At 40.7% G+C, this 25,725-nt stretch overlaps 1 protein-coding gene across 6 annotated transcripts in view; it reads right to left on the minus strand.

The window, feature by feature from the left end:
* Window positions 1-6,941: 6,941 nt before the first annotated feature.
* The window catches only part of ASCC1 (activating signal cointegrator 1 complex subunit 1), a 98,928-nt gene continuing 80,144 nt past the window's right edge, over window positions 6,942-25,725 (minus strand). For all 6 annotated transcript variants that reach the window (XM_026004145.2, XM_072756246.1, XM_072756247.1 and 3 more), the window contains one exon: window positions 6,942-8,634. In XM_026004145.2, the coding sequence (XP_025859930.1) occupies window positions 8,518-8,634 (117 nt within the window). In that variant the 3' untranslated portion in view covers window positions 6,942-8,517. The remainder of the gene's footprint in view (window positions 8,635-25,725) is intronic.

The raw sequence follows: 25,725 nt of genomic DNA on the forward strand, positions 1-25,725 counted from the left end.
CAAAGGGAAGCGCTAGATGAGAGCGCCAAACGCCCGCCAGCCGCAGCAGAACCCAGCCCAGCCTAGCATTCGGGGAGTTGCAAACCAAGAAATCCAAAGCCCGAGAAATGTCCCCGCTGTCGCTCCAAGGGTGGAGAGCCAGAAAAGAGGGCCCCGGGGTCTCCCCAGGGAAGATGGGAGGGGGGAGGACGCAAATCTCTCCAGTTACAAAGCCAGGCAGGCTCAGGTGTCTAAAAGGGAATTTGGCCACAGACACTCTTTCTGTCTCCCCTTGCCTGCCACCCAGAGGGGTCTGTGCCACAGCCCTGACAGCTGGCTTCCTGCGAGTTATGGCTCTAACAGTAATGGGTGGCTTCCTTAAGACAAAAGCCATAGAACAACTGACTGCCTCTGAACTATTGCTCCCCAGCTCCACATGCTTTTTTCCAGGCAAGGCCTGAGCACTGAATGGCTGGTAAAAGAGGCAGATGTCCTCCTCCCCAGGCAGCTGTTTAAGGGCTGTCAACCCTTTTGTTAGCCCTTCCTAGGGCAACCCTAAAAGGCAACCGTCTGACCATTTCATCTGCCTCAAGGCTGCAAATATGTAAAAGGCACATTTGTTCCTGGTTTTGACTTCAAGTTGATTCTAAGAAGCCACTGGGGAAGGGCGTTGGGAGGGGAGGCTGGTTTTGTTTGAGGTGTTTAGGTTTTTGTTTAAACTGTGACCCTCATCACTGCCTGTAGAAATGTGTTGACCTACCAGTTGGGAAGGCTGGAGGTTGGGCAGTCCCAGGATCAGAGCAGAGATGGGGTGAGGTTTACATGACAAATAAACTGAAGAGGAAACATGGAGAATCTGACGGGACAAAACATACTGAACTTTTGGGACCTAAGCCCTAGATTGTTTTTATAAAAAGACTTGGCTGCTGTGGTCTCAAAGAAAAAAAAAAATCAAAGGCAATGAAAAACCTGATCTTAATCGGTAGGAAAAAACATAGGTTAGAAGGTTCGTAGTCACCCTGAATCTAGCCTGCCTGGGAATTTTGACTGCATCAATGGCTTGGGTTGGGGTCCCCTTGGGAAAACAGAAAACAATAGCTTCTTTTCCGTGTTTTCTTTTTGCTTTGCTTTGCGGTTGGATTTAGAGGTGGTGCTGCAGGGAGGCCCTGGCCACTGATGTCCTCATCTCTCAGTAAATAAAGCAGCTTTGCTGGCTTGTATAGCAGCACTCTGTGGTGGGAGAGCAGTTTGTTGGTAGACTGGGGGTGGAAGCCCACCTACTAGCTGTGTTATTGGGCAAGTTCCCTCATCTATTTTCTATCCGTAATGATAATACCACCCATCTCAGACCTCTGTGAAACTCGTGCGTAACTACACACTGTTTGAGCACAGTGGGCGTTAAAAAAATATTAGTTCTTTTCTCAGGTTGAGAAGGCTCTAATGCTCCACAGTTATGAAGATGTACTAAAATCTTTTCCCACCATCTCAACACCATCTCAATCCTAGTCTTTTAGCAAAGCTCAATGCATACCGCCAGGGCACCGAGGAAGTAGATTCTAGACAGCTCCCCCATTCCAATACTATCGTGTGAGGTCCTTGATCTGTTAGAATTACCAGAGTTGCCCATCAAGAGTTTGGACAGGCAGGGACAGGATGCCCATCAATAAGACAATAGATGATTCCAGACTTTTGAAGGTCAAAATGTTTCCCACACTCCTGGGTAGCTCCTCCAGTGGGATTGGTCCTCTAAAATACCTTCAAGCTGGGTCAGCTGATTTGCGCTGAAAGCAAATCAACAAGAATCCATGACTGTTCATTAAACCAATAGCAAAGCTAATTTAGGGGAGAGAATCCAATTCTCCAGATGACAGCTAAACAAGTTGTAGAAAATGGACAATTACAATTTATAAAGAAAAGGGTTTCCTAAACTTTGAATTACTAGGTCGGCCTTTTCAAACGAATAGGCCCAAAAGCTACTGGGTATAGTATTTGTTAAGTGGTACATACATTTTATGCATTTTTCTGTTTGTATTTAGTATTTACCAATACAAAATGGAGGAACCTTAGTTTCTAAATAATAAACTTAAATTTAACCACATCTTTAAAACCATGTAATCTCATTTCTGGATGACCTTGTAAGAATTTTTAAAATGTACAAAGATACTCCATCCGGAACTGTTTAAAATAGAAAACCTGGAAACCAACTAACTCATTGTTAGTCATGGACCAACTAGTTAAAGTGTAATACATACACACAATGGACTACTGCACAGACATTAAAAATAATGTAGATCTAAAGAAAAAAAATAATGTAGATCTGTACCTGTTGACAACTAAGGTGGCCCACTACTTCCTACTGGATGAGAAAAGCTTGTTACAGAAGATCATGTGCAATATGATCCCATTTGGTATAGTATAGTATAGTATAGCAGTTGTCAAACTTTCTGGTCTTGGGGGTCCTTTACTTTAAGAAATTATTGAGGATACCTCTGGATAGATATCACCTATTGTACTTGAAAATAAAACTAAGCCTGCCTCTCAATTTTGCTGTGAACTTAAAACTGCTCTTAAAATTGCTCTTAAAAAAATTGAATATTTAAAGAAAACTCCTAAGGGGTACACCTGGGTGGCTCAGTGGTTGAGCATCTCCCTTCGACTCAGGGCTTGATCCCAGGGTCCTGGGACTGAGTAGCACACTGGGCTCCTTGCAGGGAGCCTGCTTCTCCCTCTGCCTATGTCTCTGTGTTTCTCATGAATAAATAAATAATCTTAAAAAAACAACTCCTAAGGAATTGGGAAGAAATGTTTATTTTAAGATAATAACACATTACATATTAACAAAATAATATATTTTATGAAATACAACCATATTTCCCCAAAAAACTTAGCAAGAAGAGGGCACTGATTTACATTTAATGGCTGGTTCAAAAGATGACAGGTAGATTAGCTTCTGCATTATAACAAGTATATTAGTTTGTTAGGATTGCCAATACAAAATACCACAAACTGGGTGGCTTCAACAACAGAAATTTATTTTCTCAGAGTCCTGGAGACTAGAAGTCCAAGATTAAGGTGTTGCTATGTTTTGCTTCTTCTGAGGCCCTTCTTCCTGGCTTGCAGATGGCTGCCTTCTTACTGTGTCATACACGGTCATTCCTCTATGCACACACATTTCGGATGGACTTTTCCTTTGGTTGTCAAGCAATCCTTCATGAAGTATCTTCCTTTCTAGTTCTTTACTAACTGGACATTTCACCACACCACCGTTGATGTCATGAAGGTAGCAGCCAGGCACACTGCAGCCCACGGATCTGGGCAGAGGCAGAAGGCACTATCTCAATCTGGGTCTCTCTGTCCTGGATGGTCAGTTTCACTGTAATCCTCAGACCCCTCCAGTCACCGGTTGCCTTGGTGATGTCATCACCAACCTTTTTTTGAAGACAGACTCAGAGAAGGCCAATCTTGGAGGCCAGGGGTCTGATGTGTCCGTATTTCCTCTTCTCATAAAGACATCAGTCAGATTGGAATGGGACCTACCCCAAAGGCCTTGGCCTCTATTTTTTACTTAATCACCTGTTTAAAGGCCCTGTCTCCAAACACAACCACATTTTGAGGTACTGGGGGGTTAGGGCTTCAACATATGAATTCCTAGGGATATAATGCAGCCCATAAACAGCTGATAAAAATAGCTAGTAAGAGCATAGTAGAAATATTGAGAGCAAATTACTTATCATGGAAAGCTGCCAACTTACAAAATTCTAGAAAACACAAAAATATACAAGCACATATTCCATTAACCATCAAAGTGATGATGTCACCATGTCGCATAGCCTCTGGAAAACTCTAAAGTACACGCACAAGAGAATGAGAATGAAAAAAAGCAAATAATACCTTTGTATTTTTAAGAAAACAATCTGGACCTCACACACAGCTCTAAAAGGCTCTCAGGGATTCCCAGGGGTCCACAGACCACATTTTAAGAACTGGTGGTAGAGACTGTTATGACCTCAGGCAAATCTCCTAACCTTGTTAAGCCTCAGTTTATAAAATGAGGGTAACGATAATACCAACTTAAGTAGGCTGTTGTAAAAATTAATGAGTAAATACTCGGGACACCTAGGTAGTTCAGCTGGTAAGCCTCTGCCTTTGGCTCAGGTCATGATCTCAGGGTCCTGGGATTGAGCCCTGTGTCCAGCTCCCCATTCAGCTAGGGTGGGGGGGTGGTCTGCTTGAGATTCTCTCTCTTCCTCTGCCCCATCCCCCCACTTGCACTCTTTCTCAAATAAATGAAATCTTTTTTAAAAAATGAGTTAATACATAAAAGACAAATGTGAGCATTCTGCAAATAATAGCTGTAATTTGTGAAACATTTAACAATATAATATGATTTGTGTTTAAATGCATAGAGTGTAGTAAGCTCTGGATGATGAAATTTGTTTTTATTTTTTATTTTATTTTATTTTTAGATTTTATTTATTTATTCATGAGAGACACACAGAGAGAGAGGCAGGCAGAGGGAGAAGCAGGCTCCCCCCAGGGAGCCCGATGTGGGACTTGATCCCAGGACTCCGGGATCATGCTCTGAACTGAAGGCAGACGCCCAACCGTTGAGCCACCCAGGTGCCCCTGAAATTTGTTTTTAAATCAACACTTAAACTGAAGTATAAAATACCCACAGAAAAGAGCATAAAGCATAAAGAGTAGCTGGATGACTTGCCACAAAGTGAATGTATTTGATCTTTTGTTTAAAAGTACATTTTATTAACAACAAAAAGTTATTAATAAAAACAGCCCCAAGGGCAGGCCTTTTGCTGGCCTGCAGCATCCTGGGGTATCTGCGTTCTCTGCAGGCATCAAGGGAGAATCTGAGAGGTGTTCCTCCACTCAATACATCCCTGGTGCTATTGGGTTCCCTTCAGCTTCAGGAACAGAGCATGGCACAAAAGTGAATCTGAACCAAGCTTTGGGTCTCTATGAAGCTGGATTCTCATCAATGTAAATTCTGGAGCTCACTTAAAAATAACCACCGTAAGAAATGTTGTTTATCATGTTTCTACCATGGATATGGAGTTTGTCCAGAGCTAATTCACTGTATCTCCTCCAAGAAAATCAAGATTATTCTCCCATGATAAAGTTCTTATATAACAACACAGATCTTGTGTGGTAACTGCAGTGAGAGATCATTTTCCTTCCTCCTCCCTGAGGAGCTGATGTGAAGCCAGTCAAACACTGGCTGGAGTGATGTGAGCCGCCATTTAACTCTATTCCAGCACAGAATGAATTGCTAAGTGATAATATTAAAGGAGATTTGATTATAAACACAATAGCAAATCTTCCAACATGTACCCCGTACAGTTTGGTGAGAGGCGATCTTGAATCTTGGAAAATTCTCACAAATTTCTACAACTTACAAGATTCTAGGAAACACAAAAATACACAAGTATATATATTCCATTAACCACTGGAGTGAAGATGTCACTATGTCATGTAGCCTCTGGAAAAAGCCACTGCAGAGTTGTGAGAGGAGAGTGAGAAAGGTAACTTACTCGTGAAAATACTTAATACAATAGGAGGCACCTGGGTGGCTCAGTCAGTTAAACATCTCCCTTTGGCTCAGGTCATGATCCCAGGATCCTGGGATGGAGCCCCCCACCAGGCTCCCTGCTTGGTGGAGAGTCACCTCTCTCTCTCCCTGTGCCCCTCCCCCTGCGCCCCTTCCCCTGCTAGTGCTTTCTCTCTCAAATAAATAAATAAAATCTTAAAAAAAAATACAATAGGTCCTTAAATGCACAGGTATTTCTAAATTTTAAATAATCGAATCTCCAATTCTATTAAGAATTTAGGATTTGGGGGCACCTGGCTGGCTCAGTTGGCAGAGCATGTGCCTCTTGATCTCGGGGTTGTGAGTTCAGGCCCCACGTTGGGTGTAAAGATTACTTTAAAAAATAAAATCTTTATATATTTATATAAAAAAAGAATTAAGGATTTGATATACAAAGTTACACTTTTCCAAAGATAAAACTTAAAAAAAATTTACCAGAAATACAGGTCATAAATCTCTGACATCCAAAATAAAACATCTTTACTTCCTGTCAAGCCTGCCGAGGAAGCAGGTGTCGGAAAGCAGCCAGTAAGAAAGAAAGTGCCGGGATGAGATGAGGTCACTGAGCTCTGCTATCAGCTCCACTATCCAGTATGATCCCTTGGAGCATTCACTCCCACGTGCCATCTAATCACTGACAGTAAACAAGGTAAAATCTCAACTTAAATTAAAAAAAAAAAAAAAAGAATGTTACTAGTAGGAAGTTTCGGGGAGGGGGGGGGACCAACCCTGCAGGCACTAATATGTAAGTTCTGGATGAACGATACATCTACAGGGGATAAGTGATGGCAACACTATATTCCAACACACCCAGACCTAGGGGGTCAAGCTAACACTGTATGATAATACTAAAAGAAAAACACAGTTACTGTGGAAATTCATTTATTCAAAAATGATCTGTGCAGTCACACTGATAAACAAATCTGAGTGTGATACGTAGCCCTTACTATGTAGTGGCATTAACGCATAGGGTTCAGAATCAGACTTTTCAAAAGAAAGAAAGAATCAAAACAAGAGTAAGGAATGGATAGAATAGAAAAGAGGGGACATGGAGGGAGAGGGACGTGATTAGGAGGAGATGCATGTGCGAACATCACATGCTCTGCTGGAGTTCCCCAGCAGAGCATGTGATGGGACTGATGGGTTAGGCAAAGCTGTGCTGGGAGCCCTCTCTGTCTGCTGGTCTGTGGCAAGGAGGGAGGAACTTCTGCAGCTGACTGACCCTGTCCCAGGGAATTCTGCATCGTCCTGCTGATCTCCTCACTGTCTCTACTGCTGCTGCCCTGAGAAGTAAATATAAAAGCGCTATGATACTGTAACTCCATTAGTGGCCTGGAAAGAAGAAAGAGGACAGACCAAAGCAAAAGATAAAAACTTTATTTTGCCAAAGATAAAATTCTGAGTAGTAAAGGAACTGAAAGCAGGATCACAAAGAGATACCTGTTCACCCATGTTCATAGAGCACTATTCACAACAGCCAAGAGGTCAAGAAACCCACTGTGCACTGGTGACAGAGTGGATAAACAAAACGTGGTATACAAATACAATGGAATATTCTTCGGCCTTTTTTAAAGGAAGGAAATTCTGAGAAGTGCTACATCATAGATGAACCTTGAGAATGTTATGCAAAATGAAAGAGGCCAGTCACAAAAAGACAAATATTTGGGCAGCCCGGGTGGTTCAGCGGTTTAGCGCCACCTTCAGCCCAGGGCCTGATCCTGGGGTCCTGGGATCGAGTCCTGCGTTGGGCTCCCTGCATGGAGTCTGCTTCTCCCTCTGCCTCTCTCTCTCTCTCATGAATAAATAAGATCCTTTTTTTAAAAAAAGATGGCAAACCTTATGTCATGTGTTTTTTACCACAGTAAAAAAGAAAGTCTGGGTAGTGATTCAAAGTTAAGGTACAGGGGCATCTGGATGGCCCAACTGGCTGAGCATCTGCCTTCAGCTCAGGTCATGATACTGAGTCCTGAATCGGGCTCCCTATTTAGTGGGGAATCTGCTTCCCCTTCTCCCTCTGCCTGCCGCCTGCCCCCCTTACTCGTGTACTCTCTCACATGCACACTCTCTCACTCTCAAATTAGAAAAATCTTAAAAAAAAAAAAAGTTAAGGTACAGGGGCACGTGGGTAGTTCAGTGGGTTAAGTGTCTGACTTTTGATTTCAGCTCAGGTCATGATCTCAGGGTCATGAGATCAGGCTCTGTGCTCAGCGTGGAGTCTGCTTGGGAATCTCTTTCTCCCTCTGCCCCTCCTCCTGCTCTTTCTCTCTAAAATAAATAAAATCTGGGGCACCTGGGTTGCTCAATCAGTTAAGTGTCTGCCTTTGGCTTCGGTTATGATCCCAGGGTCCTAGAATAGAGCCCCACATTGGGCTCTCTGCTCAGCACGGAGTCTGCTTCTTCCTCTACCTCTGCCTGCTTCTCCCCTCACTTGGGCTCTCCTGCTCTCTCTGTCAAATAAATAAATAAATAAAATCTTAAAAAAAAAAAAAGGTATAAAGGGAAGCAAAAATCAAACCTAAAAACTGTAGACATTTGATTTAGGTGGAGAGTAACAAAACCAAGTCTTTAATTCTCTTTTAAAGTATTAATATGAAAGAGTTTAATGGCTGGAGCAAAATCATTGGTGTATGAGAGAATGTGAATCTCCGCTCCCATGAGCTTGAGACATACATGTCCAGAGAGGAACTTCAGAAAGAAAGGTAGATCCTACGAAAAATGAACACGCAAGGGTTACACAACCATGTACCTCCAACCATCTTGGCTGGCAGACAGTGTGATGACTATGGACAACCATTAGAGACCATGGTGTGTGTGGGGAACCACCCAGGAAAGTCACCATCCAAATTTCTCCATCCGTTCTCAGTAATTAAAACAAAGGTACTTTCCCTCGGCACCTTGTGAGGATGTTCAATTTATAGTGCTTCCCAATATCCACCTCAGGAGAAGTCAATTTGCCCACAGGAGGCGTAGTTCCCAAAGCTGTCTACTGTAAACCTCTGGGAGATGTGAATTGAATTGAGCTTCAGGGTACCAAAGTAGAAGTTCTCAAACAGCTGAAAAGAAAGAATACAAACCCAGAATGAATATCCAAAGGAAATTATAGATGAAAATAACAACAGATTCTCTTGTAAAAACACTACAACAATCCCAACAAACCTCTCGTGCTTTTTCTTTTCAGTATTTATTCTGAAAAATGATCCTGGAGAGAAGGGGTGGGAGTGGGAGTGAGAAGAGAACAGCAGCTCTCTCTCTGGTGAATTTTAAAGCCTCCTCTGATAAAAAGCACTACAGAAAAAGGGCTGAAAAGTCAATTCTTCCAGAATTTATCTACTAAGCTGATGTGACCAAGCACTTGCATAAAACATTCTGGGGCCGCACTCTGACTCACAACACCTCACCCACCATGCTTGATGACTTTCAGTTCCTGAGTCTATCCTCTCATTTCGTTACAGCCAGGATAAGATGTGATACAGTACACTGCTCTACCTAGTTATCAACATTTAGTAGAACCGGAGACTAAAATAAATAGAAGATAAGGCTCCTCACCCACCAGTGATTCTGACAACCCCTCAAGGAATACAGAACTCTTAGACATACCAAACAGCCTTCTACTGGATGATATCACACGTGCAAATGATAATATTTATCAAAAACCTTTTACTTGACTTGGATTGAAGCCAGCGTCCAAAAGTAAAGCATTTGCTCTTTACTTCAATTCTTTAAAAGCTTTCAAGTGAGTCAGAGGGCGGGACCTGTCCTTGTGATTAGCACATGTATACGGCAAAATCTAAAATGACATCAGAACTCATCCCAGTAAATTAACCGCTTAGAAAACAGTGTCAAAGTGTAAAGGACTTACCTTTTTCTGTTAGGATGCAAGAGTTGCCGCTTCTTAAAATGTCAGTAAAATACCAAGAAAGCCTTTCAACACATATACCCAACAATGCTTGGGTAGAACGTTAGGGTGGGACCTTGGCACATAAGCCAGTGACTGTCTCTTCACTTATTTTTATACAACCTCCACAGCGATGGACTTCAGCCACTGTCGCCTTTCCTCTTCCTGCAATTAGTGGCCTAGCAAAATGACTGGGATTCATTAAGGCTAACTTTATAAAGCCTAGTAAATATTGATTCTTCAACATGACATCAACTTGACCCCAAAGAGATCTATTTAGAGGTTGTAGGCTGCATTGTCTTGTCTTTCAGAAAGGTGATCAGCTCTTGCCTGCATTGATTTACACAATTAACTTCTCTTCCTGGCTTTGGCAGCCTGTTCAAACCATATCCATCGCTTTGTGTAAAGAAATACAGCCCAAAATGGTTATCTGCTAATCTCTTTGCTGAACCTTAATTTGAAGTGAAAGCCACGTCAACAAGACTGGCAGATTTATAGCTTTGCAAACTGAAGTCTTCCAGGTACAAAAAAGAGCACCAAAGGGACAATAAAAGACTAAAACTAAACTAAACTAAAAGGGAACTCATAATACTTTCAACAAGTTACTTTTTCAGGATTAGCGACCTTTGGGTCCTCTACCTTCTATACCCTTTGCCCCTGTTTCCAAGTGATGGAGCCACACCTAGGAGTGGGCAGTGATCAGCCTCTGACTTCACTTTGCCTTTTGTGGATAACCTCTGGATGGCATGATTTGCCAGGGAGGTCCTCGTGCTTCAGCTTTGAAGTAAACAGTAAATATGGTGGTATGCCTGGGAAAGAGTACTGAACTCAGTCTACGTTCACGCCCAGCACACAAGAGCTGCGTGACTGTGCATAGATCACGCTGCCCACTGTACAAGATCAGGAGTGGCAAAGATCCGGTAAGATGAACAAGTCAAAGTACCTTCCTTGTAAACTGTAAGGCGCAACTAAAAATTAAGTATTTCCTATGATGTTTTTGGTATCTGTCTGTTCTCATTAACCCCGAGCTTATTTTATCTTTCTGCATTGCTGTCTTCTTTCATACCTTTGATAATGTCACAAATGGATTTCTTACCCAGAAGTCTCTAGTGCAGTGGTGATCTTCCTTCCTATCTGCACGCTCTTACTCCCTCTGTATGCTGATAAGGATTTTGTAACAATTTTTCACAGTTCTTGTGTGGGTTAGGCCTTGTTATATATATCTTTAGTCTTAAGCCTTTCTTTCATTTCTATCAATTATTTCTAGTGACATTAAAATGTAAGGTCTATTGAGGAAGGATCTTTTATGTCATTCACAGCTGAATACTACCACATGCTAGAACCATACCTAGTAGACTGTGTGTGTGATTAATAAATATTTGCTGGAGAGAATGACAACAAAAACTAATGACAACAAAAACTAATGTACATGTGTGTATATCTTATGTGAAAAGAGAAAGCTATGACATAGCCTTGTTCAGGCTGGATTTAAAGGTCACCACCTAGAAGTCCTTGAACAGGACTCATCAAAATTATATTACCTCTAATCATATCTCAACCGTAGCTAGCTGTCAGGAAAGAATTTGTGGTTAGTAATGGAAATTTCACATATTCCTTTTAAATGTCTAAGTGTTCTTATTTGTCAAAGCCTAGACCCCTTTCTTAGCTCTAATTTCTAATCTGGAATGTCACTGAGCACCTGATGTGATGCATTTTCAGGCAAAGGCATACGATGTGGTTCTGTCTCTCAAGTGCTTATCATCTACTTAGGGAGACAGGGTACGAATCAGAAGAGAAGAACATCGATGACATGGGTGTGTTCACCTTGTAAAAAGTTACTGATTTACTTTGTGATCTGTGCATTTCTGGATTATGTTCTACTTCAGTGAAAAAGTTTACCTAAAACAACATAGGTGGCAAAGATTAAACATGAAATGGTCCAGACAGCCAATAAATGCAGCGAGGTACAAAGAAAACAATGGGCACTGAGGACTGGGCACCCAGGACAGCCATCTGGATGGAGGAAATGGGAGCTGAGCTGGACAGCATGAAGGCAGAAATGGGCATGGTGAACCAGGTCAAGCAGACCAGGGTAGGTGTTTAGAAGGTCCCTAAAGAGTCACAGTGAGAAAGACTAAGGCTAGAGACATAAGAACAGTGAATCACATGAAGGGACCCTGAGGGTTGGGTTCAGAAGTCAGACTCCATTCTAGATGGTAGGCAACCACTGAAGGTTTCTGAGCAGGTGGGTGGCCCAACATGAAAACCCTGTTTTAGGGAAACTGATCTGGGTATGGTATGGTATACTGTGGCGCTTGGTGAAGCGAAAGAGAAAGTAAGGGAAACCAGGGCAGCAGTTCAGTCTGATATTGCATGTCTTTTTAACTAAAATAGTATTTGTAGGCCTGGAATGATTGGAGCAGATGTGAAATACTCTGAATGAAACCCAGAAAACACTCCATGACTTTGTGAGTGCGAGGGAACCAGGAAAAGAGAAAATCATGGGTGACAAGATAAATATGAAGGTACCGCTGAGTAACAACATTTCTGAGAGGGAGCTACTTTATGGGGAAAAACAAAAGTTCCAGGTCTGTTTACATACTCATGGACATTTCTTTGGCGATATGCGTCCCAAGCCCCTCTCCAACCTCGGGTTTTCCTGTTTTGATCTGAATATATGCATTCATGGCATGAAATCTGTAGCACAGTTAAGTGATAGAATACCACCATAAAAAGCCTTATGACTATTCAATTTTTTTTGAGTAGTTCTCTATGTATTAGAGAAATGAACCCTGGTCTATGTTATGAATTGCAAATATAGCCCCCACTACCACCCCACCCCATCTGTCATTCAACTTTGCTTGCTGTGGTTTTTGCCAGTCAATTTAAACTTTTTATGAACTCAAATGTATTGTTAACTGGAGATTTTTAACACAGTTACTAATGCCAATAGTATTAAATATATATTGAAAGATCATAATGAATGATACATATATAAATATTGACAACAATGCTAATAAAATAAATACTGTTACTGGCCAACTTACTGGGCAAGCATGTGTGCCAGGCACTAGGCTGTGGGCTACACCTGACTATGTGACTGTATCCTCAAAACCCCAAGAAGCAGATACTAATTATTAATTTCTATTTCACAGGTGAACCTGAAATTTAAAAGGCTTAAGTGACTTGCCCATAGGTACACAGCAAATACATAGCAAATAAAGGGTATGAAATAAAGCTGGAAAAGAAAAAAAGAAAGTGGAGATTTAAACCCAGGCAGCCTAACCGGATGGGCTGGTGAACTCCGGCACCCCCGTCCCCTTCCTGGGCAGTGCCCCTTCCAACATCTCTGCTTAAGCCACAGTGGGGGAGCTGTGGAAACTCGAGATTGAAACAAACACAGTCTTCCACTAGTTACTCCTACTTTCACTGCCACCTCTTCTTGAGGACCTGGTGTAAGAACTGGAAGGCTCTAGTTCAGCTGGAAGAATTTTACTTGAATCCTGGTTGAAAATGACCATGAGGGAGTTCTATTTAATTAAGTACCTGAAAGGGGAAAGAGGAAAAATCTTAAATTATAAAAAGGAAAAAGAAACTCGGTTGCTCTAGCTTAAAGTAGTTCATGAAGAGCAAAGTGGTCTATTGTTTGGGAAATAAAAGACTTAACAGGAAAATTTTAAATTAAGAAAGAATCACACCAAGGCATTTAAATCATGCTGAGTTTTTTCTCTTCATTGTTGTTTTAGAACAATTCCCTTGGGAATTCTGAAACCTAAACCATTCTTTTTCTTCCAGAAACATTCTTTTTCTTTCTTTCACTTTTGTTCTTTTCTTTCCTTCTTTCTTTCTTTCTTTCCTTCTTTTTCTTTCTCTGTCTGTCTGTCTGTCTGTCTCTCTCTCTCTCACACACACATACATACACACACACACAGCCCTGTTGTGCTGGAAGCCAGCATTTTTTTTAAAAGCCTGCTACAAAGGAACATAACAATGAACAGCTCACAAAACCACAAATATTTGATAAGGAAATAAAATTAGGATTTAAGACTTCAAATATTTGGGATACTACTTATAAGCAGTAAGTACCAATTTGAACAATCTAAAAATTTTAAATCTAAGTAGGCACAGATATGACATTTGAAAGTTGCTGTGCACACAGCTGCTATCTTTTGTTGAATACTCCTAGTATCTTTAGAAAATAGAACAAACTTTCCCTTTGACCAAGTAAAGAGAGAAATGTGGACCATCAAGATGAAAGGTCTGGATCTGTTAAAAATAAAAACAGGCCCCAAATGGAGTCACCTGTGCTAAGCCCCAGATCAGCAAACCAAGATTTAATATCTAACCTGACTGCAGTTTCAGCCTCTCCCAGGAATGTGAACTTTCACTAGTCAATCTGGAATTCCCTGGTCGGTAATGGTGGGGTCATCTGCCTGACAGACCCCTGCCCTCCCCTAAAGGAAGGTGACTTTGCCTGAAACAAACCACTTCTTGCTGGAAACTTCCTTTTTCCACCCCCCTTCTTCCAATAAAAGCCTTTCATTTTATACAGCTCCTTGGAGTTCCTTTCTATCTGCTAAAATGGGATGCTGGATTCACGAATCATTAAATAAACTCAATCAGATCTTCAAATTAACTCAGATGAATTTCGTTTGTTTTTTTTTTTTTAAACAGGTCGAAACCAAGGCTTCCCTGACAGAGACGTGCAAGATAAAATCCAACCATCCTGCTGTCCCCTGTTCACATGACCTGTGAAGCCTATCATTTCTTAGCTTGTACATGTTTGTTTCCTAGGGAGAACACAATGGGAATTATTGATTTCTAGTAATGTTGTGGTATACACTGAAAGAAAACAGTGAGATGGAAGGGCTGATTGTGGTCATTTTTCCTTGCATTCATTTCAGACCTTCCTCCCAGGCCCTATGACACAACTACCAAAGACCAGAAAGAACTCCACATGTAACAAAGATGATACTAAAAATCTCAGACAGAAGTGGGATGAGGGTGGAGAGGAGCCTTCTCGCATCTGTGACCTCAAGCCACAAAATGGAATGAATGGCCAATCCTCAATAGCATAATGGCACACCTGTTGGGGATCTCTGCCCATGCGGCTTCCCAAAGGAGGCTTGTTCTCTTTCTTCCATCTTAGACAAAGTAGTGGCCCCTCTCTCCAAAGACCTCTCCTTTACAGAAATCTAATTCTCGTACTGAGAGGCCTCAGTGAACTATTTGCTGTCTAACACACCCTTACTAGGAGGAAATTCATTTCAAAGTCCAAAATAAGGATCCAAATATCCCATTCCTATGAAATGTATAATCATTCCTGGCATATGTGAGTTAAACTAACCCTCAGAACATAAAGTGGTACAACTGAAAATAAATACTGGTGTTCAATTAATGCAAGTATTTGGCAAGATGTACTGGGTCCCATTTCTCCAGAAGAAGGGATGCTTTCTATTGTTTTCATATATGGGACTCAGACTTTTGAAACCCAAAGTAAACAGGAGTATCAAGTGCATGATACTTTGAGGGTTTCTTAGTTTTTCTTCTATAATCTGTTTTACCAAGTTCTATTTCTTATAATTACTGCCCCCCTCCCCGCTATAGATAAAAGTAACAGTAATAACACTATTTTGTACTTAATAACAATGCTTACCCACCAATCTCCCTACCAGGGATGGGGATGAATGGAAGATAGTCTGACAAAGCACTCAGAGCTCTGTAGGAAGGCATTCCCAGCATGAAGCCTTGCTGTGATTAAATAACACCTTTCCTCTAAGGATCTAAAAGTATCTCACAAAACTCAGTAACCCTTCAAAAGATTGCTGTGATGTAAAACAGAGCTGAGCTTTATTATTTAAAAGAAAAGAACCAGATAGGCTAGGACCACTAACTTTGTGATATAAATTTAAGAGATCCCAGGGTCAGGCTCAGAACACAGGTCAGTGGAAGGCCACATCCACAAGGCAGTGTGTTACGTGCATCACAATTTGAACAATAAATCTGTGCCGAAGAATGCCAAGAGGAGATGTTTCATTCTTGGGCCATGTGTATGCCATCAGTCTGCAAAGAAACTGTTCATGTGGTTCTGTGGCCAAGAATGAGAAACAAATAATGTGAAAAGCTATCATCACAGCCCTTGGGAGGACCTAACTGAAAAGCAAAACAAATAATGGTATACTTCAGAAGCGTTCGTCATGAAATTGGCCTCCCCACACAAGATGGAGACTTTAGGTAGTAGATAGAAAGTAATGGACACCAGACTACAAACATAACAGGTCTGAACAATATCACAGCTCTACGTATGTCACAGTACTAATCTCACTTACAGTTAGGACACAGATAAGGGTGTTTTTTTTTTTCCTACAAATAAGTTTTGTTTCAAAGTTTTGTTAAAACTCCCCTAGCCTAAAAGAAAAAAAAAATATTCTGAATTTCTACCAAGGTACCATGCAATTCAAGTTCTCAAGCCTTTCTGTACCTTCATTTTTCGTCTGGCTACATGCGACATTACTTCTGAAGAGAGTAAACGTGGGAGATAGGAATGAAGAAAGAAGGAAGGGCAGCCTGGGTGGCTCAGCGGTTTAGTGCCACCTTCAGCCCAGGGCCTGATCCTGGAGACCCCGGATTGAGACCCATGTCAGGCTCCTTGCATGGAACCTGCTTCTCCCTCTGCCTGTGTCTCTGCCTCTCTCTCTCTCTCTCTCTCTCTCTCTCATGAATAAATAAAATCGAGAGGAAGGAAGGAAGGAAGGAAGGAAGGAAGGAAGGAAGGAAGGAAGGAAGGAAGGAAGGAAGGAAGGAAAATGGAGATCCAACAAGTTCAGGGGTCAAAAAAAGGCCTCCCATCCTTTTTTTTTTCTTTAAGATTTTATTTATTTATTCATGAGAGACTCAGAGAGAGGAGCACAAACATAGGCAGAGGGAGAAGCAGGCTCCCTGCAAGGAGCTCGATGCAGAACTCAATCCCAAGACCCTGAGATCACCACCTGAGCCAAAAGCAGACGCTCAACCACTGAGCCACCCAGGTGCCCCCCTCCCATCTACTTTTAAGATATTCATAAAGACTGTACTTATATGGATTCTTTCTAAATACCACATAAGAACACCCTTGAACTTATTCATACTAAGGCATGTTTCTCTACATACAAACACACAACTTTGTCTGAAAACCAGAGATAGAAACTTCTATTGAGAGAGAGATCAAAATGGTACTTAGGGAAAACTAGACTTTAATGCTTTCCTGTCAACGACCACAAAGCCATTCTTTCCCCTGTTTCTCCATTTTTAAACAGGGAGGACACTTTACAAGCATATGCTGTGCTACAGCAAGATAAATTGTAAGATGGAATTTTGAGCTCTGATTATGATTGTCAGTTATGGGCTATAACCACTAATGCATCATTATAGGAACCAAAAAGCAGTTTCCTATAAAGAAAAAAGGAAAAGAAAAAAAAAAGAAAAAGAAAAAAGGAAAAGGTTGAGTAGGAACTCTGACAGTTTAGTCTGCAGTCATCATCTGGTCTTGCAGAGCTGTAGTATTTTTAAAGACTGGAATAGGGACATTGCCGTCAGAATAAATAAAGCCTACTTCAGAATAAAAGACAATGTGGCTGGTAGGTACTTACTATCCTAGAATCACCTCCAAATACAGCCCTAACTCTACCCAAGATGCCACTTTTAATCTGAAACCTCAAATTGCAGTGATCAAGTGGTGAGAGAGCCAATAATAATAGCTAATAATAGCCAATAAAAAGAGGACATAATGTACTTCCAGAAGGGCCTGGGGCACCATACATCCAAGGAGCAAGGTTAAGGCCAGACTGCGGGAGGAGTAGTCCCTGACGTCATCAGTTGCCTGCATCAGGAAAGCTGCAAGAAGGCTGGAAATCAGTGAACCAGCTGCAGTTCTTCAACCCATCAGCATATCACTCCTGCTTTGTGCATCTCCATTAAAGGAGGACCAAAACTGTGCATGTCACCAGAGCAGAAGTCCCATTTCTAGCAGCTGAAATGGCACATGAACACGATGAGGCTCCTTATACGGAATGGGGACGTGAACATGAAAGTCCTTCATTCATTCTGCTCTCCAAAACCACCTGCCTGTCTCAGCTGCAGTGAGCAAGAGGAACATAACAGCATGACCTAAGGAGGCGCCAGGCAGAAGCCAGACAAACAGAGCCAGGGCATAAAGGCTTCAAAACTTCCCTCAAATAATCACTCAGGGTTGCACTTTTGGATGTTTGGCCTGAGCCTCACTGCTGACATAAGGATTATCAAGTTTAGTTTAAGACTTTGCTGGTAAGGCCAAATGACCTATTAGAGAGTGAATTAAAACAGCTATATACAAACAGGATGCCAAGCAGTTCTGCTGAGCACCTCAATACTCAAAATGCCAAGGGACTTCCCCTCCCTGCAGAGCCGTTTAATTTTAAAGAGCAGCAAGAAAAAAATGTGGGGTTGAGGTAGGAGGAAGGAATAGGCCAGAGGCCATGATGACAGGGCTGCTGAGCCTCCACTGAACCTCGGCGCACAACCCATACAAGGCACACAACCCATAAAACCGATGCTCTGCCCTGCTCCACGAAAGCACGCACGTAGAATTAGCATCAGAGATGGGCAGCTGGGAGTTCAGTTTACTACAAAATTCATTCCAGAGAAAGCCTTGCCTCGGGGCATTAATATTACTGCTTTAGCAGGTCAAAACCGTCCCCTGGGGACTCCTGGCTAGCAGAGACTCTTCAATGCACCCAGTGGGTGACTTTTCAGAACTAATGTAGGTAATGTTTCTGCAGATAAATCCTTTCCTTCAGAAGGTCTCTTCATGTTCATTCAAGTATGTCACCACTCTTTTAAATCTTCAGTTTGGTCACCTTCCCTCAGGTATTATTCATAATTGTCCCTCAAACACATGCAACAGAAGATGAGTGTTTGATCTTGTATTATATATCAGACAGGAAGTTCAAGTCAGCAGAAAGAAACCCCTGAAATGGAGCACTGGGGACAGGAGCAGAGCTGGGTCCTGCTTGGCCTGGCAGTCTCTCAGCCGAGTGGCTTGAGGGAGGCTAGGCATAAAGGGGCTGACTACTGTGCCAAGCAACACATTCAGAAAAAGAACAAAGTGAGACGGGAGGAGAACACAAGGTCACCGGGCTCAGCCCAGCTCCATTCCGACTTTTCCAACAGGAGGACAGCATCCAGAAGTTAAAGAGCAAATCAGATACTCATCAGCAACATCAGACAACAGCAAGAGTACACATACACATAAATAATAATTGTCCAAGTAATAGCTGGGGTTGTGATGGCTCCCTGGGAGATGGGAGAGAGGCTGCCACATGTTATCTTGGATTTTCAATGAAGTCATCTTATACAGGGAGATGTGTGAGATACTATGTCCTGGGTCAGAACCCCAGTGAACCAGCAGCCCCAGTTGCACCACTGCAGCATTACATATTAAGATACACACCTGATTGTCTATATTCATTTCAGATGGCCTCCTTCCGTTTGCAAAGGGCTATAGGTCAATAAGCAGAGGCTTTAGAAGAGGGATACGCTTATCACAACCCCACCCCTCCCACACCTCAGGAGTTACAAGAACAAGAGGCCTACAATTTAAGAAAGTGGTATCCATGTTTTAACCTACAATTGAGAGACTGAACTCTGACCGGTAGTCTGGTTGACTTACATTCTGTGTTTTCACTTTTAATTTGTAACAATAATGTTCCCATTTGAACAGGAATTATAAAACTGTTTCATCAGTGGGATATAGGAAAGAGGACATTGTTTCTTAATTAGTCATCACCAACTTAATAGGTTTCCTGGCATCGTGGACTTCACTCGTTTCTTTTTTTTTTTTTTTTTTTTCACTCATGTTTCTTTGATCTCTTTGCACCAATGTCCTCTAATAACACTTAGACATTGCTGGCACCAAGTCTACCCAATCGAACACGGTTCCATTTGGTCTGGTCTCTAAACAACAGGCTGCTTCAAAGAAGACAGTGCCGTTACCAACTCTGGGTACAGATTTTATTCAGCTACTCATTTGTCTACACTATAGTTAAAAACACACAGTGGAGTATATATACACTATGGGCTACTATTTCATCTTAAAAAGAAACAAAATCCTAATACATGCTACAACACATTGATGAACCTTGAAAATATGTAGCTGAAATAAGCCAAAAATAAAAGGACAAAATATTGTATTATTCCATTCATATGAGATACCTACAACAGTCAAATTCATAGAGCCAGGAGCAGAATTTGGGCGGGGAGGGGGGCAGCGTTTGCCAGGGGCTGAGGGGAGGAAAGAAAGAGTAATTACTATTTAATGGGTGCAGAGTTTCAATTTGGGATGACAAAAACGTTCTAGGGATGGACGGTGGCAATGGTTGCACAACAATGTGAACTGCACTTTCTGCCACTGGATTCTACACTTAAAATTGATTAAAATGGGAAATCTTATATATATTTTACCACAAAACACAATGGACCCCAAGTGAACCATAACCCAACTCACTTCATTTGTGAACTATATACCAAATGATACGACTGGATCCCTAGAAATGACTGCATAAAAGAGATGAATATTTCCCACAATAGTAACAGGCACCCTGTTCAGAGATCACAGGAATGTTATTAGAGGAACCAACGACAACAGTGTATTTGTTCTCCCTTCCCCAAATACATGGAAAGTCTAGCTTAGTGTTTTATATGTAGTAGCTATTCAAGGAAATATTTATTTTCTTGATTTTTAAAAAAGATTATTTATTTATTCATGAGAGAGACAAAGAGAGGCAGAGACATAGGCAGAGGGAGAAACAAGCTCCTGATGGGGGAGCCTGATGTGGGATTCGATCCCAGGACTCCGAGATCACAACCTGAGCCAAAGGCAGACACCCAACCACTGAGCCACTCAGGTACCCCATGAAATATTTATTTTCTATTGTCACTGTCTGTGCCAAACCATGGCCTCTATCTTGTCATTGTGCAGGTTAGACCCTTCTAAATCCAGCATTCCCTGCCTGAGCCAAAACAACACATAGGAGTATTCCAGTACCACTGTGAAGACAAATAACCAATAAACATAAATTCAAAATAGAGTGAAGAGAGGGGGGAAAAAACATCGTGTATGAACAGGCTAAAAGGAGGTGCATCATTCTAGAATGGATGTTGGCTGTCAACAATCAGCCAAGTGCTCATTTTCCAGTTTCATTTTAACAAGGGTTTCACCTCACTGACAGTCATGTCTCTGGTTGCCCTCATTAGTGTTTTAAGACTTCACTTTGCAGACAAAGTGACACATAAAACAAAGGCAGAGGAAAAGTTTTGGTAAAATATTGCTTAGATATGAATCTTCCTCCTGGCTCCCATCCTAATCCGATAGCCTAAAATAAGACCACATAAAACCAAACTGAAGCATTTCAAACTGCACTTTTCTTTTATCTCTGATGCTTGAAAAAACTGCCCAATCACCTGGCAAAAGTATTTCATGTCTTTTCATACACAATATTTCTATTACTAGCAAAACCTGAAAAAGCCCCTAATGCTTTCCTGCAATCTCCCATTTTCATGAGTTTTGTTTTTCAACTATGAAGAATGGAGGCAGAGCCATATTTTATCACGAATAGCAAAATAACAGTGGCCTTATTTTGGCAAGATGTCTTGTCCCAGGTTTGTTCTTAAGCTCCACATTTTTCTGACAGTCATGCCAATTATAAAATTTGCACAATTTTACAATTTATAATTAATTATAATTTATTATATGATATATATTACATGTTATATAATTTATAACAAATTATAAAATTTATTTATAAGAGCAGTGTTCTTTATTTTTCATTCAATAATTTTTATTAATATATTCTGTAATAAGGCATAAATGAAATGGCAAAGAAATCATTGTTCATCTTTCAAGTTAATGAATGTATACCACAGAGAAAAATAAAATTAGTCTTGGATGTATTCTGAAATAAAAAGAAGTATAAATTCAAGTTCATTATGATCCATATCAGCTGAATCTTGCTATGCAGAGTACTAAAGTTACAATCAAATTTAATTGAAAAATGAACTTCACTTATTAATGGAGGATTCTGAGTTATGAGCTATAGGTATATTTAATTTGAGGCTGTCCTTTTCTTGAATTTAGTAAACTTGTTTTTAAAAAAAGAAATAAAAGAAATAAGCAGGGGCACCTGAGTGGCTCAGTCAATTAAAAATCTGTCTTTGGCTCAGGTCATGATCCCAGGGTTCTGGGATGAGCTGTATGAGACTCTCTGCTCAGTGGGGAGTCTGCTTCTCCCTCTCCCTTCCCCCAGCTCGTGCTCTTGGGCGCTTTCTCTCTCTGTCAAATAAATAAAATCTTTAAAAGCAAAAATAAAAAAAAGAAAGAAACATTTGCTAGAAAAGATTAAATAGAAATTTAAATTTAAATAGAAATTTCTATTAAGTAGAAATTCAATAGGATTGACTGTTAACTAAATTATTTATGACATAATTAGTATATCTTGAGGGTCTATTAAATATGAGCATTACATCTAGTCTTAAAGTTGTGTTGGGTGAAGCAAAAGAAAATTAAACTAAACTCTAATCATTTAAGCGTCAGCAAACTTTTTCCATAAAGGCGAGGTGTTCATATGGTGTCTGTCACAGCTCCTCAACTCTGGCATTGTAGCACTAAAGCAGTCAGTGCATAAACAAATGAGGGTGGCCATGTTCCAATAAAACATTATTTATGGATGCTGGCCTTGAATTTTACATGATTTTTACATGTCCTGAAATATTACTCTTGATTTTTTTTCACGCATTAAAAAACATTCACAGTTGGAGGGCCACATGCAAAACATGTGGTAGGACATATCTGGCCCTCAGATGATAGTTTAACGGCCCCTGTTCTAAGAGGTTACAATCTCTAGTGTGGGGTGTAAAAACAAAATCTCCCCTATGGCAAAGAGAAAACCTTTTTTTTCTCTTCCCAAATCTGATTTCTGTAAAAAATCAGTCAATCTGGAACAACAAAGTGCTTGAGAGGTACAAGAACATTGCCAAACACTGGGGAGCACATGACAGCTCTCTCTGCATAATCAAAGTAAGGAGAGGAGGGAAGAATGTTGTAACTGGGATGGGCCTTACTATTACAGAAGAGGTACTGTGTTTGAAGAAGGAGCAGAATTTGCACACAAGATTGCAGTCAAAGAAGCAGAGAGACAAGGATAAAACCCAAAAAGTAGCCCTACAAGGCAGTAAATTAAAAAAAGAAAAAATAAATTCAGTGGCAGGGAAAAATCCAGGAGGTCCATTGCCACTAGAACCAAGAGAAGACCACATTTGAAGGAGAAAAGGGCTTCATATTGTCAGTGTGGTTACTGGGAAAAGGTAAAAGTAGGCCAAGGCCCTAAAACAGGGGCCCTGGTGATCTTTAACAAAGTGTTGTTTCAGTTCAACAACAGAGTGAGAGCAAGGTTTCAGGGAATTAGATAGGGAATAGTTTGAAAAGGATGACGGCAGAAGAATGGCTTTTTAGAGAAATGAACTCTTATTTCTTTATTAAACAAAACAAAACAAAACAAAACAAAAAACAAGGGATGCCTGGGTGGCTCAGTGGTTGAGCGTCTGCCTTCAGCGCGGGGCATTGTCCCCCGGTCCCATGATGGAGTCCCACATCAGGCTCTCCTCGAGGAGTCTGCTTCTCCCTTTGCCTATGTCTCTGCCTCTCTCTGTGTGTCTCTCATGAATAAATAAAATCTTTAAAAACAAAAACAAAAACATTCTACTGAAAGATGCTGCTACCTTCCTGGCAACTTACTCTGAAATGGAACACTTCTATTCAGATAGTTATTTCTTACATGACATTTTTATACCTTTTGAAATCAAATGGCCCGATGTGTGCAGTAAGATCAATCATTAACAAAAGCTGCATCCATCTTAAACACTGAAACAAAACACAGCCAAGACTTCAACAAACTCTTCTGGAAGGTAGTTACTTAAAAAATAAAAACAAAAACAAAAAACAAATGGTTAGTGTCCTATCTTCCTAAGTGCATGCCTGTCTTTCCTTCTTTTTGACAGTTTCAGACTTACGGTAAAGTTGTAAGAATAATAAAAAGAATTTCTGGATAACTTTCATCCTTCCTGTTTCTACCTCCTACTTTTTTTTTTTTTTTTTTACCTCCTACTTTAAGAAACAAATTCTTTAGCTGAATTTCTGATTTTGTTTTCTGGTTTTTGTAATGTAGTTATTGTCAACAAATTTCAGCCATTCAGTTTAAAAACTGTTGGGGCCCAAGCAGTTTTGTTAAATTGTCTGTGATGCAGTTACAACTTGCAGGAAAGAAAAACACAGTGTGAGCTCACTTCACAGAACTCCTGTTTGTTTGGGACTTATGTGGCTCCTTTATCAGTGAGGTGAGGTCTTTCATCAGCTCTGCCCTGTTCTCTCTCCTCTCCCTCTGGGACTCTGACTAAATGTGTAGGTTGGATCTCCACACTCTCCTATGTCTCCATGTCTCTCATCCTCTCAGCTCAAATTTTTACCTTTCTCTCTGCCCATGCATGTTCTGGATAATTTCTTCTGACCTAACTTCCAGCCCACTACATCTCTTCAGCTATGTCTACTTTGCCGCTAAACACATCCACTGAGCTCCTAATTTCAGTTACTGCATTTTACAGTTCTAGCATTTCTATTTGGCTTTCAAAACTGCTATGTCACTTTGCTTTTATAACAGTTCCCAATTATGTGATAACAATTTTACGTTTGGCTTTTTGTTCTCTCAATACAGTAAGCAAAGCTGTTTTCTGCCTAAGTCCCATGATCCCAGTATCTCATGTCTTTGAGTTATGGATGTCTGCTCATGGGGAGTGGTCTCCTCACAGGCCTGGTTATCTTTGTGTACTGGCCACTTCAGGATTTGGAAAAGTTCCTTGGAGGAATATTATTAGGTGGAGGGTGATGAAACTGTCTCCCAGAGAGGATTTTTCTTTGCAACTGCCAACTGCCTAGAGCACTCCTAGTCTAGAGCCTCCTTCATCCATGTTCAAGAACTCATGGTTGCTCTACTTTCTCCTTTCAGATTCTTTTTTTTTTTCATCTGTAATTCTCTTTTTAAAATCTTATTTTCCATTTAGAATCTTAATAATTTTTACGCCACTTAAAGATCCTGTCATATTTTTCCCTCATATTTTCCATCTCTTCACCTTTGCCAGAGATTTTATCTTCTAATCCTAAATGCAATATATGTGTATGTGAGTATACAGATATAATTTCCATGGATTCTCTTATTCTCTAATTGACCTTTTCCAAAACATCTAAACTTGACAAGTGAAATTCTTCAGAAAGTTGTATGTTTGCTCCTCTAACACATTTCCTACTTCACATGATTATCAAAAATAATGTGACTGCTTTCAATGCTTTCGACAAAAACTATTACAAAATATTAGTATGTCTTAAGGGAATTGAATTTAATAAGTGTCAATAGTTATACGCATAAATAGCTTAGAGAAGAAGTGAAATCTGTTTAGTGATTTTACCTGAAAATTAAATTTCATGTCACAGAAAAAAAAATTTCAAGTCACAGAAATATCAGGTAGTAGAAACAACACCATAGCTATGGTGGTAATGAGAGACAATAACTTTATTCTACATTCAATTTGCTGTTGTTTATCCTGCTATATAGTGCAATGGAACATTTAGTGATAGACTTTCAAGGAAAGCCTTTCTGAAAGAGTTAAGTTTTGGGGATCCTTGCGTGGCTCAGCGGTTTAGCACTTGCCTTTGGCCCAGGGCGCGATTCTGGAGTCCCGGGATCGAGTCCCACATCAGGCTCCCTGCATGGAGCCTGCTTCACCCTCTGCCTGTGTCTCTGCCTCTCTCTCTGTCTATCATGAATAAATAAAAATTAAAAAAAAAATGAAAGAGTTAAGTTTTGAGGGAGAAAAAAGAATACTAAAGAGCCATGTGACTAAAAAGTAATTTTTTTTAAAAGAGTTTATTTATTTATTCATGAGAGACACAGAGAGAGGCAGAGACAGGCGGAGAGAGCAGCAGGCTCCATGCAGGGAGCTCGATGTGGGACTCAATCCCAGGACTCCAGGATCATGCCCTGGGCCGAAGGCAGGCACTAAACCACTGAGCCACCCAGGGATCCCCTAAAAAGTAACTTTTAATAACAATATATAATATGGCTGAATATTGAATTAGATAATGGATAATGAAAGACACGATATTTTCTTCCTTAGAAATAATCTAGTTTCT

Source organism: Vulpes vulpes, chromosome 4 (genome assembly GCF_048418805.1).
Source record: "Vulpes vulpes isolate BD-2025 chromosome 4, VulVul3, whole genome shotgun sequence".
In the NCBI taxonomy this organism is placed as follows: Eukaryota; Metazoa; Chordata; class Mammalia; order Carnivora; family Canidae; genus Vulpes; species Vulpes vulpes.